A 17,859-nucleotide genomic window follows, 5' to 3' on the forward strand; every position below is an offset into this window, starting at 1 on the left:
GATAGTTGATAAAATGGAGCTATCTACAAAATGCACTGGGAATACAGTAGCATCTGAGTGAGTCAGGAGTTTAAAGGAGGGGTAGAATTTTGCAAGGTGAACAAGTTGGGGATGGGGACCAATTTCCGCAAAGGTAGTAACATGCGATGAAGGAAGTCTATGTGGGTAGACTTTCTTTCCTATGAGAGTAAAGGAATGTCTACATCATGGCCCAAACAAGGAAGTTCCTACTCATCACAGATGGTTTGTAAGCTTCAAAGACAAATTTTATGCCATAATCATTTCCATACTCCAGGTGCCTTTAGGAAGTTACTATTTGATGTGTTTTTTGACTTCTAGGGGACAATGCTTTCCTTAGACTCTTCCTGCATCCAAGGACTAGAACACAACCCACAAGAGCTAAGTGTACTGAATTTTAGTGGATCGAGAAGGGTTCTAGTGTAGCCTCTTGAATATTTAATGACAGAATCTGATTTTTAAATTTAGAAATATTCCCTAATTGCATTTTTAGCAATAGACATTTTCATGATCCTGAAAATCATTAATATATTCTGAGTTGCAAACTGGAAGATTTAAAGTATTTACAATTTAGTGAACATTTTTATAATAAATTTACTATGATAAGGTGTGACGTATGTTTTAAAAAATCAGGCAACACAAGAAAACCACTCCCCTCAACTGATTTCAGAGCCACAACCACCTTGAGAATTTACAAATCTGTTTTCTCTTAGAAGACGTGCTAAATATTTTTCTTTTCTTTTTCTCTACAACTCTAGCGTACATTCCTACCCCGATTTACTTCGGAGCAGTTATCGATACCACTTGCATGCTCTGGCAACACGAATGTGGCGTACAAGGCTCCTGCTGGGAGTACAACGTGACCTCATTTCGTTTTGTCTATTTCGGTTTGGCGGCCGGCCTCAAATTTGTCGGCTTCGTTTTTATTTTTCTGGCCTGGTACTCCATTAAATACAAGGAGGACGAACTGCAGAGGCGGAGGTGGCGAGAATTCCCGCTGAGCACTGTGAGCGAGATGGTCGGCCGCCCCGACACCGCCGCCGAGAAGTACGCCCGGACTAGATCTTGCCCAGCAATCAGCACCCAGGGAGAATTCCACGAAGAGACTGGGCTGCAAAAGGGGACCCAATACACAGCACAGACCTACCCGGGACCCTTCCCAGAAGCAATAAGTCCCTCCCCAGACCCAGGGCTGGAAGAAAGCCCTGCTGCCATGTAGCATCCGTCTTGAAGCTTGAAAATGGAAGACTTTGGTTTTGTTGGTTGAGTTGAATACGGCGACTTGAGAAACACTCGTGCCTTCTTTTCTTTCTTTTTTTAACCTCTAAAGACACAATCCTCAAACCGACAAAACTCAGTATACACAGCCACTGTTGACTGTGGGCTGGATACCTCAACAAGACTGAGAGCCTTTTCCCCGCTTCTCTCCAGGAAGGAGGTGTTTCGATTTGTTACCATTTCTGCTATGTTCATTTAATGCTCATGCTCCAGTGCGGTATCAGGCTGAGGTCCATGGTTAACAAAATCATGAGAAGCGCAATGGTGGTGCCTAGCATTAGCATACACTCCAACAAAGGTGACCTTCACCATGACTTTGCATTTACAGATCAAAGTTTTTAGGTATGAACACCTACTGTGAGTTCTGCAACAAAGCACAAATGAATTTGCCTCAACTATGCAATCTGATTGGGAAAATGGAAGTGCAGCATGTTAGTTTGGCTTTCAGAAACTAAAGCAGATATGTTTTTGAAAAGAGGAAGCTGAACTTTCCCCAAAGTACTGTTAATAGCATTTTAAGCCATAGCAGAGTTATAAATCAGGTAGAATTTTTCAGATGCTTCAAAGGAACCATATGCATAGCCTGATAAAAGGAATAGCGGCTTCATTTCACAGAACTCATTCTCTTTTAGTCTGTCTGCCCCATCGTAGGGTAGTGAAAGAGGCTGCTGAAACATATATCTGATAGCTTGAATATAAACTCCACTATTCTTCTGTGAGGAGCTTTAGAACTAGTGTGCTAAATAATATGGCTAGAAAATATAATTTGAGATGCGTAATAAGGAAAGAAACTGATGGCTTTCTCATCCAAAGAAAATTGTTGCAGAAATTATTTTAGCTTTTAAGGGCCCACCTAAGGGTAGTTAAGAATTGCGACGTTGACACTCAAAATAGTTGGAAAAAGAAATTCTACAAAAGTCAGATTGAGTCCCACCTGCTCATTTTAGTTATATATCTAGAAGCACTAGCAAATCTGTCTAGTTTTCTTTTTTGTGTATAGAAAATTGCTGTGGTTGCTCCTGAAATTGAGTCATTAAATCAGAAGGGCTAGACCTGTGATAGGAAAATCGCTTTGAGTACAGGAGGAGGGAGATGTGTGAGCTGGATCGAGAATATGAGCGTAAGTCCTGATTGAAAATTATTTAAAATGAGCTGGTCTGTCCTACTGCATCCTAGTTTCTCAGAGTTAGAATCATTTTACACCTCTCTTTGGTTCCTTCCTACTGGAAACTTCCTGAACTGATTCTGAGTGGGGATTTTTCTGTTCCTAAATGCACTTTGGGTTCTTTATCCATCATCCTTTCCAGTTCCGCCCAGCACATCACTTTGACTTAGACGCCACACGGCATGCTTTCTACATGGTTCTTACAGTAGACGCCTCCTGACAGCACGATGGACTGATCGTAGGTTAACTCATGGGCTCTGGCTGCTCAGAAAGAGCATCATCACAGTTCAGATTTAGGAGGGCCTGTGAGGTCCAAGTACCCATATAATTGTGAACTGTTTCTGCCAAGAAGCCTATGTTTCTGTAGGGCAAATTTGGGAATTGGTTTCCTTGGCTGGTTTACACTCTTTCACAGAGGGGATGTGATTGACGGAACTGCTCCTTGATTCAGGGTTTTGCCCTCTTATCCTTGGCTGTACTGGTGGAGTTTCGTGAATATTCCTGGGTACAAAGTTGTTTTCCTCTCTACCCAAGAATGACATTGGCCAAATGATTCCCTTGGTTGCGTGTAGTTTGTGGAGAGAGTTATTACTATTAGACTGAATCATGTCTACAAGGGGTGGAGCCAGTGGTCTCAGGTGACGAGGACTTCGCCTTGAGCAGTCTTGTTTGGCTAAGTCCTAAGAACCAGTGTTGCCTGTAATTACACTAGTGTCTCTCAAACTTTGGTCAACGTGGTGTATATCGAAGGTCTTCAGAGAATATTGCTGATTAACCTAGTGTCGACTCTGGGCCTCAGGGTTCCCCTGTTCCCTTTATGGGACATCTTTGATCCTTTAGAAGAGAAAGTTTCCTTTTGTGTTGGAACTAAAGATATGTAGGCTTGGGAGAGGTGATATTTTCTTAATTTTCCTCTGATCATTAAGAAACTGCATTGAGAGAATTTCAGTGGGATTGGCACTTTTATTTTTTAGGAAGATTAGCCCTGAGCTAATATCCACAGCCAAGCCTCCTCTTTTTGCTGAGGAAGACTGGCCCTGAGGTAACATCTGTGCCCATCTTCCTTGACTTTATATGTGGGGCTCCTGCCACAGCATGGCTTGCCAAGTGGTATGTAGGTCTGCACCCGGGATCCGAACCGGTGAACCACGGGCCTCTGAAGCCGAGTGCACAAACTTAACGGCTATGCACCAGGCTGTGTCTGGCTGTTTTTTTTCATCGCTAAGATTGTGTGTTCCAACATTCTTAGAATTTCTCTCTTCTTGGTAGTACATTTTGAAAAGGATCCTCTCTCGGAACTCCAGCATAGGAAATGATGGGCTCATCCGGTGTGAATAGAGAGCCCATCCCTTTCTCTACCTTGAACAGTCACCCAGTTCAGCAGTCATTGGCCGGGCGCCAGTTCTCTCTCAGTCACCATTTTACCCAATTACCATCTGCCACTCTGAAATCCTTTGAGTTGAGTAGGCCAGAATTCAAAGAAATCGGCCTGAATTGTGCACCACAATGTTAATATTGTACTTTCTCAACTATCCGATACCTGTAACTAGCAGGGAGATCATTAACGTGTTGGTGAATGTAGAATGAGTAGCACAGATCATGGGGGACTGAAGTTTCAGAATAAGTACTAGTTAAGAGTTGTCCCCAAATTGCTTTGGGCTCTGGTAGCATCATTGGAGTGTTACACAGTCAACTAAAGTGACTGTTTTTTATAGACGACACCATTTAATTGTATATATGAGGTTCTTATATGTTTGTTAATAAATTAGTCATGTTACTTGATAGTCACAGCTCCTATTATAAGTTGAGTTGTCACTCTCCATGAGTTTAGGCTTCTAATTACTTGGTTTGAGGAAGGGTCATTTTATTCCTCTATAAACTCTGTAGATTCATGTATTATTTGGCTTTAATATGCAAATATAATGTCCTTGAGTCTAGCCTATTAATTTAGACACTCCCAGGGGTGGGGTGGGTGGTGGGTTCTTTTGGTTATCTTCATTAGCATGAAATCTTCATCCTTTGTAGGTGGATTTCATTCTTGAAAACAGTCTAGAGTCATTCAGAACTAAGGTGGGGGGAAGAAAGGAGGAGCAGAGAGGTAACAAAGTAGCATTTGTTGTGTTGACTATTTGCAGAACATTTTGTCAAGCGCTTAATATACACCATTCATTTTAATCCTCTCAATAGCTTTGCAAGATAACTATTTTTATTTGGTTTTTAAGATCAGATGATGAAAACTGAAGCTCAGAGAGGTAAAGTAACTTGCTTTGGATTGCACAGAGCAGCCAATCAGGGTTCAGACGCAGGTTTCTCATCTCCATGGCCCACTTCTTACACTACATGACGCAGATGATAGTTTTGGTTAACAAAGGCAAGCTATGACTAAGCGCGGTAAGGCATTTCATTTTTTTGATGTGTTACTGTTTCTGAAGAGTAGAAAAGTTACTATTTCTTTGTAAAATAGAAAAAAATCTCGAGGAAACATCAAAATTTAATGTTTAGCTTTTCAAGGAAATTTACGTTTATTTAGCTAAGTGTTGTATTCAGAATTGTTTGTCATAATATACCTCAAGTATTTATTTATAGTTCATATTTAATATAGAACAAATCCAATTTTGGTGTTGACATTGAGTCTTAGTAGAGTTTCTGGAATGAAGCAGATGAGGAAAAGTAGTTCAGATTGATTGAATCTGAGCTTTGGGGATTTCAAATGCATGCTTTTTTTTTTTCCTCTTTCAGAATGTTAACATTTCAATTTTGGTGAATATCGGTTTTAAGTTTCCTAATAAAAATTTTAAGTGAACATATACAAAGTGTTACATGTTAAATGAACAGATGCAAAATGTTATAAGTTACATACCGAACCAGCGACCCGATTGTTACCGCTAGTAGCTGCTGTAAGAGACTGGAGCGTACACTTGTAAATTTCAGCCATCAGAGCCAGAAGTAATGGCAGTCCTACATTTTCACCAACCATGGAGCAAATTCTTCCGCAGTCTCCAATTCCAGCTTGCGTTCTGTGGTAGATTTGGAGCCAGAAAATTTCTTTTTGGGGCCTATTTTGCATCAACCATAGATGCCCCAAACAGAAGCTTCATAGTTTGAATGGACCTGAAGCATTTGTGGAAATTTTCTGGTGTGCCTGGGAGCAGTGGGAGAGCCCAAGTCTGGAGTGGTAGCCAATTATACTTTGTCACTTTGTGTGTACTTAAAACATCCTAAATGGCGCAGAAACATGAATATAACTATTGATATATAGGTGCGTACTGAGTATTCTAAGTAGCAGATAGATATCAAATTACTGTATAAGCCCAGAATCGCCTAGACAGCAGGTCTGCTAATTCTCTGTTATACAGACCAGTAGGTAGCCTTTACACGTTTTCGCATTTCTTCTTTCATAGTACCGAAGGGAGTGCTGTGGCTGGCAGGTGAAGTTAGTGGCCTTGTGCCCTTTATCTTTTCTGTCTTCTCTTCTTTCCTCATCTTCTGGGATGCTGCTGGCTGTATCTGTCTCAGACCTGTTGCTATATTGGAATCAGATCTGTGTATGTTTGAAGAGGTTATTTTAAGCACTTCATTTTTACTCAGCCCTAGGAAGGGTCAAGTATGATGAAGACCCTCCCTGGGTATTTGCTTTTGCAACATTAAAAAAAAAAAAAAAAGCCTCGGTGCTAAAAGTATTTGATGATGCATGCTCAACCACAAAAATGTGCCACTGAATTCACAGTATTTCACTGATAAAGGACTGCATGTGCTTTGCTTTTGGAAATGTAAAGAAAACCCAGAAAACAGGCACTCATTACTCTCATTACAATAGTGAATACAAGAACTTTACACACAAAAATGAAGAGCGTAAGGGGGAATACTTTTTCTATGGAAAACTCAGCGCTTTTGATATTTATTTTAGCAAGAATAATCAGATGCTGAAAATAATTTCAGAGAGGGGGGGAAAATATTTCAGATAATCTTTTCATATTTCTTCTCCAAAAAACTTACGCCATGTCAGGTGTTTTTAATATTGGGGTTTGAAGGTGTCGTCGTCTTCTGCCATTCTACTATTACATGTTAAAATCCAAGAAGAAGATATTATAGAAAACTAAGGTAATTGCAGGGACATATTAAACCAAAGGGGTGAACAAAAGAAGTTTAAAGTTTGTATCTAGAAATGAAAAATAAGAATAATTGGTAAGACTTTATAGTGGGCATTTTTCTTAAAATACATACCTCTAACCCAAACCCCAAAGGTTAATTTAGAAGCACGAAACAGGCAGGCGAGCCTCTTAACTCTTTTGTTAAAAGGAAATGTAATACTGTGTCAAATCAATCGTCGTTAGGATCCTAGTGGAGTGTGTGTGTTCCGCGTGTGTGTTTCTGTATGTAGAGGTGTGCTTGTGATGAAAGACTGTTTTGAATTGTTGCATAAAGGAGTTTGATTTTGTGATTTTTTAAAATGAATATTTATTTGGAGACCTCTTAGGGTAATTTAAAAGATGTATCATTTCCTTGTGTTTGATGAAATCTATTGTCAATGTACTAATAAACCTTGGTTTACATCATCTTGAATACTTGATCATTGAAAATTAAGGAAAAAAGTAAAAAAAAAAAGAATAAAGTGTGTTGGATTGAAATTAGTGTGTCTCAGGATTTTTGTTGTTTGAAGAGATGAAGCAATGATGCCAACGTGATCTCCCATCCTTCCCAAAATGAAGACACGGGGGTTTGATTAGATTAAATGGCCCACCACTTACTCTGAAAGATGGCAGTAATGAACTCCTAGAGAAGACGAATGTCCTATCTGTATGTAAGCTATTAGGACTGTAGTTTTAGGAGCCTGCAGTAAGTAGCACACTTTCCACTGAGTCACCAAAGAGAATAATTTTAAGTAGTTACCACTTATCAATCTAAGTTCAAACAGACTTTGGGATTACAGAAGTATGTGCCTTGAATATGGTTTGTGTTAGTCAGGATCAGCTAAGTTATGCTTCAACAACATGCTAATCCTCAAATCTCAGCGGCTTCATCGCACAAAGGTTTATTTCTCATTTCCATGACGTGTCTATATGAGTCTGTTCCACAGAGTCCCTCAGGGACCCAGCCTCACAGAGGCTCCACCATGTTGAGGCTGCACCATCTGGAACTTTCAGGGTTAGTCCTGGTTGCTGAGGCAAGGAAAGGAAGAGCCCAGGGAAAGGCAAAGGGGCTTATCTCTTTCTCAGCCTGGAAGTGACATGTGTCCCACTGCATTAGTCTGAACCAGATCCACATCCCTGCCAGACTGCTGGGGTCCTGGAAGTGTAGGGGAAGCCAATGGTGAGCATTTGGTGGGTATTGTTCTTTGCCACACAGTTGACCCTGATAGGTTAAGGCTGATTTCCCAAGGAGCCCAACTCACTATTCTAAAAACTGGTAAACAAAGGGAATGTCTCAAGCAGAAAAAAGAATGATTTCCAAAGGAGTAAGTATCAAAGCTTGGTCAACAAAGCATTAAATGCTCCCTTTCCCCAGTTTACACTGAATAGCAAACTAATTGTTGCTGAAGGGGCCCAGGAGCTGTTTGAGACTGGGGGAGAACTTGTGCCCAGACTCCATCCATGGAGAAAAAGCGCTGGCGTTTGAGGTCTCTTTTGACGGACGGCAGTTTTCTGAGTACGCTGGCATCTCAAACTTTCCAGTGAGGGGCGGAAGGAGGTAAAGGAGGCATGGAAATAACAGCATGACTCACCGGCTGAAGCAGAGCGGTTATATTTAGAACCCCGCCTTGAGGTGGAAAGCAGGGCAATTGATTTCCATTTCGCACGCCTCACCCCGTTGCACACCTAAACTAAAGGGTCACCGTGGCCCAAGGTACATGCATTATTGGAAGGAGGGCGTGTGTCTGTGCTGACTTCTGGGTAAACCCTTATTTTCCTCCGCGGTCTTTGTGCATTTATCAAGGGAGCCATCTATGCAAAGAGCAAATAGTAACCCCTGCCCAAATCTACCATCTTCTCCTCAATTATGTGTGTAATTTAGGCAATAGACTTTCTCTTGAATCTCTTAAATATCTCACACTTTCAAGGAAGAGTCTGAGCCATTCTGGGTATTGTGCTTTTCGAAACAGACACGCGAAATTTCTTAAAGAGAAAAAGTTTCTCTTTAAGAATTTCTCTTTAAGAAATAAGGAGAGTGGAAAGGTTATGAACGTGGCCCCTCATCTTCCTTCCTTTAGCCCCATACTTGGTACAACCTCAGCATTTTAAGAGCTGTTAAAAAGCCTTCAGTTCCTTTCTTGTTTTTAAAATTGCCAGCTGGGCAGAGACGGCCTCTGTAGCTTCGGCGTGTGGGAGCCAAAAAACATTTTTAATTGCACAAAGTCATTGGAAAGCAAGGAGATCGATATTCGGTGCTCATTTTTGAATCTAAACATCAAACTTTGATGCAGTTCCAACTCCTAAAACCGATATAAATCAGTAGAAAGCTGAAACCGGTCTTTGGCCTGCTGCGATGGCTAAGATGCTAGGCACGGAAGAAAGAGCAAGCGTGCCGTGGATCAACTCGTTCTAGATGTGTCCTGTCGAGATGGTAGTGCTGCTACTTTAGAAATCAATGTAAATGGCAGCTTTGCCAGCGGCCAGGTTCTGGCTCCCAGCAAACACGTCTTTAGTTGCACTAGAGCGCCACCTAATGGCCATTGTGGGAAACACATGCTCTACTAATCCCTCGGCCCTTCCGGGTCTTGGGTTGAGCGGTGTGTGACCAGATAGGTATTAGGGTGGCAAGTTCCACGACCTCTCCTCTCCTGCTGAGACCTATTAATGGTTGGATTGGTTCCGCTCTGCTCTGGGTCACCTGCATTGTTGGGTCTGGGAGATGGAGTAATATAGGGGAAGAGGAGTGGGGGGAGAGGATGCACATTCTGAACTTCGGAGTCCTGGGAGGCCCACGGGTTTGGGGACTAGAAGGTAAGAACAGCAGTAGATGCCTTTGTTCACCACTTCCATTTGCCAGCAGAAAAGCGAGGCAATGCTGAGCACAAAAGACCTTAACCTTTGTAGCTCCCTTTGTCCCCCAACCCTCTGCAGTGCTTCCCCTAACACCAGGGAGTGGGGACTGCCTAGTCCCACCAGGAAAAAAATCTGATTGTTGAAAGTCCTTCTCTCTGCTTCATACAGCAGTGGGCTCACTATAAAGCACAAGGTACTCTGCCGGTGAGGTCCCCAAGGTCAACAACACAACTTAGAAGGTGAGCGGACTAGACCAATGCGAGCAACAGTCACATTAGATAAGTTTCTTGGTCAGAAATGGGGGAGGAACAAGGTTATAAATGTGGCGAGTTATTCTCCTCCGTTGGCCCCAGACTTGGTACAACATCAATATTTTCTTACTTGGGGGAGAGCATAAAGGGACGAGAGATTATATCCAGGAGTCAGAGAGTCCAGGAAAGTTTACATGGAAGGAAAAGGTACAATTTGAAACCATATGGGAGTGAAGAATGAGGTGAGGAATGGCAACATACCCCAGGAGGGTGGATGGAAAGCTAGAGAAAAATTGAGACCTGAGCAGGTGGCACAAATCCAGGGGAAGCTGGTGGTGACAGGCGAGGTGGAGGGGGAGCAGGTGGGTGGATGGAAGGCTAGAGCTGCACAGAGGGCATTAAAGATCGTCGAGGATTTCTCAGCAGGAGGCTGCGAGCTGAGCCACAGCACTGAAAGACTCACCTGGTGGTGAGCGTGGGATGTATTAGACACAGGAGGGGCTGGAGGTGGGAAAGGGGCTTAGGGGCCTGTTACAGCTTTCACAGCAGCTTCTAGAAGAAGTCACGAGGGTTGAAATGAACAGGGTGGCCGACTATGTCAAGGTATTAATTGCCCTAGATATTTTGATTATCAACTAAGATCTTTGTTTTCTCTCAAAATAAATTTTGAAAATCTCAAGCAGAATTGGATTAATTTGGGGAGTTGAAGACCTTCTTATATCTGAGATAATACCGGCTCTAAAGCAAGGCCTGAAAAATAAGCATTTAAAAATCTTTTAGAAAGTCGACATGTTTAGGTATGTTTGGCATGGGGTGGGAGCGGTAAGTACTGACACCTCCCGCTTAACCAAAACACCCTGTGGATGCTGATGATCATAGGTTTTTTTTTTTTTTAACAGAAGGCTAGGAGGAGCCTCAGATATTGCCTAGTTTGGGTATGGCAAACGGGTTTTTGTCTCGTGCGTCAACACAAATCAACAGTATTGATGGAAGCTGCTGCGTTGAGAAGGATTCTAAGGGCACAGATGCTGTGGCTTAACGGAGAAGCGTCCAGATGAATTAGCAATGTCTCTCCTGGGCACATTTTGGGAAAAGAAAGCACATATGCTATGTATTTGTCATCCCTGATTCAAACCTCTTATTTTACAGTCGAGGAAGCTGCTGTGGGGAGGTTATGCGACTTTTCCAGGCTCACACAGATAGTAAAAACTGGAGTTTGCAGGGAAGTTAGGTCTTCTTCAATTTTATGTCCATTGTTCTTTCCATTACTCCTTATGAACAGGGTTCCACTGTGGCCTCTCTTGTCCCTACCTGGTGTGTTTGTGTATGCGCGTGTGTGCATGCGTGTGCGCATGTGTGTTGAAATGGAGAAAGTGAAGAGGGGTTGGGCCTCACCTCAGCTAAATCCCTTCCTCTACTGAATCTGTGGGGAATGGGTGGATGGGAACCGGCTCAGTCCTTCTGAGCGTCAGCTTCCTCACAGATCACATGAGGCTCTAAGGCCCTTCAAGATCTGGAATAGTCTCTTTCGTGCCTTTTACACATAGTAGGTACTCCATAAATAGTTACTGAATTGAACTAAGATGGAATTTTCTCCAGGACAGCAATATTTGGCCTACTCTATAGGGAAGGGACAAGGAGGAAGGCACAATGATGATCTGGAGATAGGGCCTTTAAAGAGGTAATTAAGGTTAAACGATATCAGAAGGGTGGGTCAATCCAACATGACGGGTGTCCTTATAAGAAGAATAGACACCAGGGAGGCCATGTGAGGACACAGCAAGAAGATGGCCATCTTCAAGCCAAGGAGAGAGGCCTCAGGAGAAACCAAATCTGCGGGCGCCTCAGTCTTGGACTTCCAGCCTCCAGAACTGTGAGGAAATAAGTTTTTGTTGTTTAAGCCACCCCGTCTGTGGTACTTGTTATGGCAGCCTTAGCAAACTAATAGAGATGTTTCCTCAGTTATCCAAGAATTGAATTGGCAGATCCCAAAGTCCTTTGTTTTTTTCTTCTTTATTATTAAACTTCTGATGTCTGGACATTTCACAGATTAGTAGTCCCTCTACCTGAAGGAGAGAAATCTCCTCAGTGATGACGGGCAGGAGGAAGTGTATGGAATTTGTCAATTAGAAAACTTGAGGTCTTGGAAGGTGGTTAGGTCTCCACCAGTGTTCATGGTCCCCAAAGAATACAAACTACCTTTGGTGGGTCTGTCCTCTTGCTTTTGAAAATCTCCATTTGTGCTGCCCAAGACCAGCAACGTAACTGTGGGTTCAGTGAAAAATAAAAATGTGGGGTCCTTTGTTCAAAAATTATTAAGGATTTCAAGATGGTGCTAGTAGAGAATTAAACCAAACACTGGCCCCGTGCAACAGCCTAGGTTGCAAGCTTGGGAAGCCATCCTGATGCCCACTCTGCCACATCTTCCCTGCAGCATCCAGGCAAATCCATGTTGAAATCATTAATCTGAGAATGTTCTAGAACATGCTGACTTTGGGTCAATTTTATAATTATGGCTAATATTTAATCATGTAAATTAAGATCAGGACTCAAGTTTACTTGCAAGGAATAGGTGTACCACAAAAACTTGGTTAAGTTCATTTCTCTGAAACAGGTAAAGTTTAAACACCTTTTATTTCAAGAAATATTGCTTCTAGACTTTCCTGAAGCCAGAATTGTTCTATAAAAGTATCACAGAATATTACACAAGATTAGAAAAACACACAGTATGCTTCCTAATAACCTGAAACTTTTTTACAAAGCACATCATTCATGACCATAAATATGTTTTGTCTGTCATTCAGCCGGTGACACACACATCTGATAAAGAGCTAGTTAATTTTAACATATGTACAGAGTCTGTGGTAAAGACTTAAAGTTATCAAAGATTCAACTATAACATATTAAATTTTCTTTAAAAGAGTTTACCTTAAACACTTAAAGAAAACATAATTTACCTAAGCGTTTGAATATTCTAAAAAGAAAAAGAAAATCACTGTTAAGCTCAAAAAAAAAAAAAACTTCTTGGGAGGCTGACTAGGGTACTGATAACTCTCAATGAGGTAATCCTTTTGCTGGTATTTAGAAATCTAATACATAACAAGAATATTTTCAAGAACACAGAATTTCCAAAGTAGGTTTGAAGTATGCCTTAGAAAAATCAGAACTTGGTGAAGGCCTTAAAAATAATCATACAACACATATGGTGTGTTTAAATTATGAAACATTCATGAGCTTGTTTTATTGAAAAGCTCCTTACGTAAATTCAAAACTAAACATATTTTCTCAACGCTTAAGCTTATTAGCTAGGTCAAGAAAACGAAACAAAGATGAAAAGAAAAAGTCTTCGGTCCTTGTTATCCTGTTAAGAAAATAATGAAACTTTAGCAATCTTAAGCATATGATGAACACTTTGAGGCTAGGCACAGAGACAGCAGGCAATCTTTGTTTTGTTTATGTATTTATTTTTACTGCCAACATCATTAGCCATGCCTTTCTGCTAATCAATTTTAGCAAGTCGAGGTAAAACACATGCAATATTTTCTGGCAAAAGCGTATGTTAAACAATACGTGATCCATACTGTGTGTCGTCCTTGACGGTCTATTTTACTGTGTCACACTGAGAGCAAGCAGTGAGACTGTGACAAGGCTGTAAAAAAAAGAAAAAAAGAAGACTAACCAAATAGACATGGCATTCTGATCTCAAAGTGCAAAATCACTGAAGTAAAAATGGTGGCGTTGAAAAATTCCAGTGGTTAAAAAGGAATCGAAACCACATTATGCAGGCAGTGGAAGGTGTATTGAAAAATTCACTGAGGATGTCAAGTTTCAGAAACTCAGAAAGGCACAGTTCTAGCCATCTTGACTGGATAACATTGATATATGCATGTCCCTATAACTTTCAAAACATAATACTGTTGTAGTACCCCCAAACAAACAAAGACCCCACAAATCCACCTTTCTCTGTACTTTTGACAAGTAGTGAATTCCAACACCAAATCCCTGTGTGCGTACCACTCGCATGCGTACTAACTTCTACTGCACGTGTGTACCTAGGGTAGCTTGGAATGTTGGTTGTCATGACTGCCTTTATTAGTTGACTAATAAAAAGTTAAAAAAATACTGTGTTTAGGGTAAAGTAATAATTTCATCTAATCAGAGGAGAGTGGAAAAGAGGCACTGCCTTCTAGACTCTGTAGGCTCCCCTTTTGTGATTCTTGTCCACCTTGTTCAACATCCTGTCCATGCTGCTGGAGTTAATAGGCTGCTCCACGGTGGATGCTCTGATCATCTGATGAGCAGAATCAGCATCCGGATGCACAGGAAGATACAGCTGATCTTCAAAAGCATCTCGTCTTGGACCTCCTTCCTGGGGACGTTCTTTCTCATGCCTGCTAATGGGCTGCAGTCTGGGGCTGGGCTCGAGCACCAGCTCTGTCATGCCATTGCCACTGAAATCAGTTTCAAGACGATTTAGCTCTTCATGCTCCATCCATTTCTCAGTTTTATGATTTCTCCAGTGTTCAGAATTCAAACGACTAACTTCGGGAATGTTGTTATTCCATTCAAGTTTACTCTCTGGACTGAATGTTGGTTGGTTCAAATGCAGGCTTCGAAGGTCAGCTGGCAAGGTCAAATGAGGTGCTTCCCAGACCGTACGACTTGGGTCTTCATCTGACTCAGCGGAGGACATCTCTGCTGGCACAGAGAGCTCAGCAGATACAGCCAGAAACCCATCACTTTGAGCAGTCTTAGTCTTATTTGTCTTATTTTGCTCATGGTGACTGTTCAGCAGTGCAAATACTCTATCTACATCCTTCAAGTAATTAGTCCAGTCAACCAGACTAAGTCTGTAGTTTTGTCTGTACTCATAGATGCTTTCGTTCACACTGTATAAATCCTCCAGGCCTTGCCAGTTGACGTCCGCAGTGAAACTGGGCAGATTAACCTTCCCATCCGTCCCATAATTGTCCTCTGTGAAGAGAGAGACAAAGGTGGATCATTAGTGGAGAAAATATTTCCTACTGACTGGATGAGCAACTTACATTGTTTTTACAGAGCAAATCAACTTGAAATATAACACAAAAAAGCTTTTTCCCCTAGTAGTTTGTTATCAAGGAGTGGCCTCAGGTTTCATAATTGCACATAATATTGTTCATGATTGAACAATAATAAAAAGTTGGAAAGAGGATCAAACTAGTGAACCCTTCTGTGATGAGGCCTGGTTGGTGCTGGAAATGCGCTGTTTGATCAGTCAGGGGGCTTACGTTTTACTCCTGGCTCTACTCAAGTCAAATCTGTAACCAGAAATCATGTGAGTGAGTCTCTCTGTCTTGGTCCCTCATCTGTCAAATGCGGGCACAGTGGTGTGATAAAACTTTTACTACTTATAGGGTTGCTTGGTGAATGATGGATTTGAAAGTGTTTTAATGTAATAGGCAATGCTTAGTAAGATATTTTTATGTTATAGTCCCTGGACTCAGTATAGAAACAAACTTGAATGCAATTAGACTCTTCAAATCAAATGCCTGGATCTGATTCTTTGATTGTTTTTTGCCCTAAAAGTTCTATGCTCTAGATAAATCAGTCTTTCGGTGGTTTGCACAGCATGCAAAGAATGCCCAGATTTCTTTCTCTAAGGTCTTTCTACGTCACCAGTATAACTATAGTGCTGCAGAAAACAACATCTTTTCTCTAGTTTGCCCAAGTACCACTCTAAAGAGGTGGCCTAGATTAATGCAAAGAACTACCCACAAAGCTATACAGATCAGCAGGAAAAAGAAGTAAAACTACACAAAACCCGTGCTCTCCGTATAACTAGAAGACAGAAAATTATATAATCTTCAAATCACCTGTAAGTAAAAAGAAGTTAATACCAATCTCAGCAGGGCTGTATGGCACATTTTGGGCAGAAGCCCTGGAAAAACCATATAGAAGAGAGAAGACGGAAGTGAGAGTGAAGCCAAGAATTGATCTGAAACCATTGCTGGAAAGAATGTCAACTTGAAGTATAAAATACTGCGAAGAGTCCTTGTAAATCGCAGTACTGAGAGTGGAGACTTAGAGTGTGCGTGAACCGAGGTGGCAGTCTTTGAAAGACATTGCTTCAGGGAGAAAAGGATGCAAGGAGAGGGAGGAACATCCTTCAGAAACTGGAAAAAGGAAGCAAAAAGGGGGAAATTTCAGGTCCTGTAAGAAAAAAGAGAAACGAAAAATTGGAGGACACACAACTCCTCCCACTCCCATCCCCAAAGAATAAAATAAAAAAGTAAAAAGAAAGTATACTTGGTTGCACTAACAGAAAAGGATCCTCTTAAACTAGGAATTGTGTAAATACTTCAAATCCATGAAAATTAACAAAAGCAGCCTAAATCTACACAAAATTATAAAATAAAAAATAAGAACAAAAAATCTATCATGTTATGAAAATGCCCCTGCCAGAATAAACCATAAAGTGAAGAAAGCCACAAAACAACACCTCTAAGTAAGTTAAATGTTCTCAGTCAAGTATCTGAGGATGTGAAAACCATCTTAAATCAGAAATTAAAGTATGAACCAAGGATCCCATATCCAGCCAAGCTGTCCTTCAAGTCTCAAGGCTATGAAAAAAAACAGTTTTAAAAATGTAAGAATGCAGAGAATACTGTCTACATCAGCTCTTTTTGAAGAGTCTTCTAGAGGATGAGTTTCATTCAACCAAGAAATCACTGGGGGAAACCTTCAGTGCGAGAATTGATGGTGAGCATTTAATACACTTATCAGATCTAGGAGTAAAACAAAGGTAGGGGAAGGGTAAAAATATATATATACACATATATATTTTATATGACAAAGTAGAAATAATGCAACTAAAAAACGTAGGAAAAATGGAAAAGCTGAAAGAGAAGAAGCTCATGGAGTATAGTTCAAGCAATAGTTGGGAGTCAAAGAACACCATTAAAAGCTGACCAAGGGGCTGGCCCTGTGGCCGAGTGGTTAAGTTCGCGCTCTCTGCTGCAGGCAGCCCAGTGTTTCGTTGGTTCGAATCCTGGGCGCGGACATGGCACTGCTCATCAGACCACGCTGAGGCAGCGTCCCACATGCCACAACTAGAAGAACCCACAACGAAGAATATACAACTATGTACCGGGGGGCTTTGGGGAGAAAAAGGAAATAATAAAATCTTTAAAAAAAAAAAAATGGGTGCATTTAAAAATAAAAAAAAAAAGCTGACCAAGAAGATAATAAAAGATTAAATAAGAAACAGGGACTAGGGGCATTAAAAATGTGCAAGTTCAAAGGCAACCAATAGGACAAAAATATAAACCCTACTAAATTCCAAAGGGAAAAAAAAGGCAACCATCTTTATAAAGAAGAATCTATCTATAGAAGATGCAATGAGAAGCACACAGAAATATAATAATAGGAGATACTCAGTCTAAGACAGGTCAAAAGGACTAAAAATAAATAAGGACATAAAGACCTAAATACATAATCAGTCAGGGAGTTCTCAGGAATACGTATTGAATAGAATGCTCTGAGAACAGTTACATCTCCAACACACACAGAAATACACATAATTTGATTATATATTAGGTCACAGAGACTGCATCAGTAAGTTGCATAAAATAGAAATAATACAAACAACACTTTGACACAATACAATAAAATTAGAAATTAATAAAACTAAAACAACAAGAAAGCCTTTTCACCTGGAAACTGACAAATCTTTTATTAAACATCATCTAGGTGGAAAGGGAAACATAAACCTATAATTACAGAATGTCTTAAAAATAATGATAATGAAAACACTTTGTATTAGAATTTATGAAAGAAATAAGTGCATTGAACCTAAAACTCAAAAAGCTGGAGAGAGAACAATGTAAATCAAAAGAAAGCACAAGGAAGTAAATAATAAAGGTAAAAGCAGAAATTAATAAGTTAGAGAAGACAAAAATGGCATATCTAATTAATAAATCAAAATCCTGGCTCTTTAAAAAAGTATCAAAACAGATAATGGCTAGCTTGCCTAATTAAGAAAAACGGGAGAAAGTTCCAATATACAAAATAGAAAACGACAAGGGAGGACTTATGTCTGAAATACACAAAATTTAAAACACAAGAGACTGGGCCAGCCCCGTGGCTGAGTGGGTAAGTTCGCGCGCTCCACTTTGGCGGCCCAGGG

General features: G+C 40.8%; 2 protein-coding genes across 35 annotated transcripts in view; one reads left to right on the forward strand and one right to left on the reverse strand.

Moving 5' to 3' along the window:
• The window catches only part of SLCO5A1 (solute carrier organic anion transporter family member 5A1), a 130,987-nt gene extending 123,898 nt beyond the window's left edge, over positions 1-7,089 (forward strand). For both annotated transcript variants that reach the window (XM_001493408.5, XM_003365585.5), the window contains one exon: positions 777-7,089. In XM_001493408.5, the coding sequence (XP_001493458.2) occupies positions 777-1,237 (461 nt within the window). In that variant the 3' untranslated portion in view covers positions 1,238-7,089. The remainder of the gene's footprint in view (positions 1-776) is intronic.
• Positions 7,090-12,310: 5,221 nt separating this feature from the next.
• Positions 12,311-17,859, reverse strand: part of SULF1 (sulfatase 1) — a 192,827-nt gene continuing 187,278 nt past the window's right edge. For all 33 annotated transcript variants that reach the window (XM_070221462.1, XM_070221473.1, XM_070221461.1 and 30 more), the window contains one exon: positions 12,311-14,669. In XM_070221462.1, coding sequence (XP_070077563.1) covers positions 13,882-14,669 — 788 coding nt within the window. In that variant the 3' untranslated portion in view covers positions 12,311-13,881. The remainder of the gene's footprint in view (positions 14,670-17,859) is intronic.

The sequence above is a fragment of the Equus caballus genome, chromosome 9 (assembly GCF_041296265.1).
Source record: "Equus caballus isolate H_3958 breed thoroughbred chromosome 9, TB-T2T, whole genome shotgun sequence".
In the NCBI taxonomy this organism is placed as follows: Eukaryota; Metazoa; Chordata; class Mammalia; order Perissodactyla; family Equidae; genus Equus; species Equus caballus.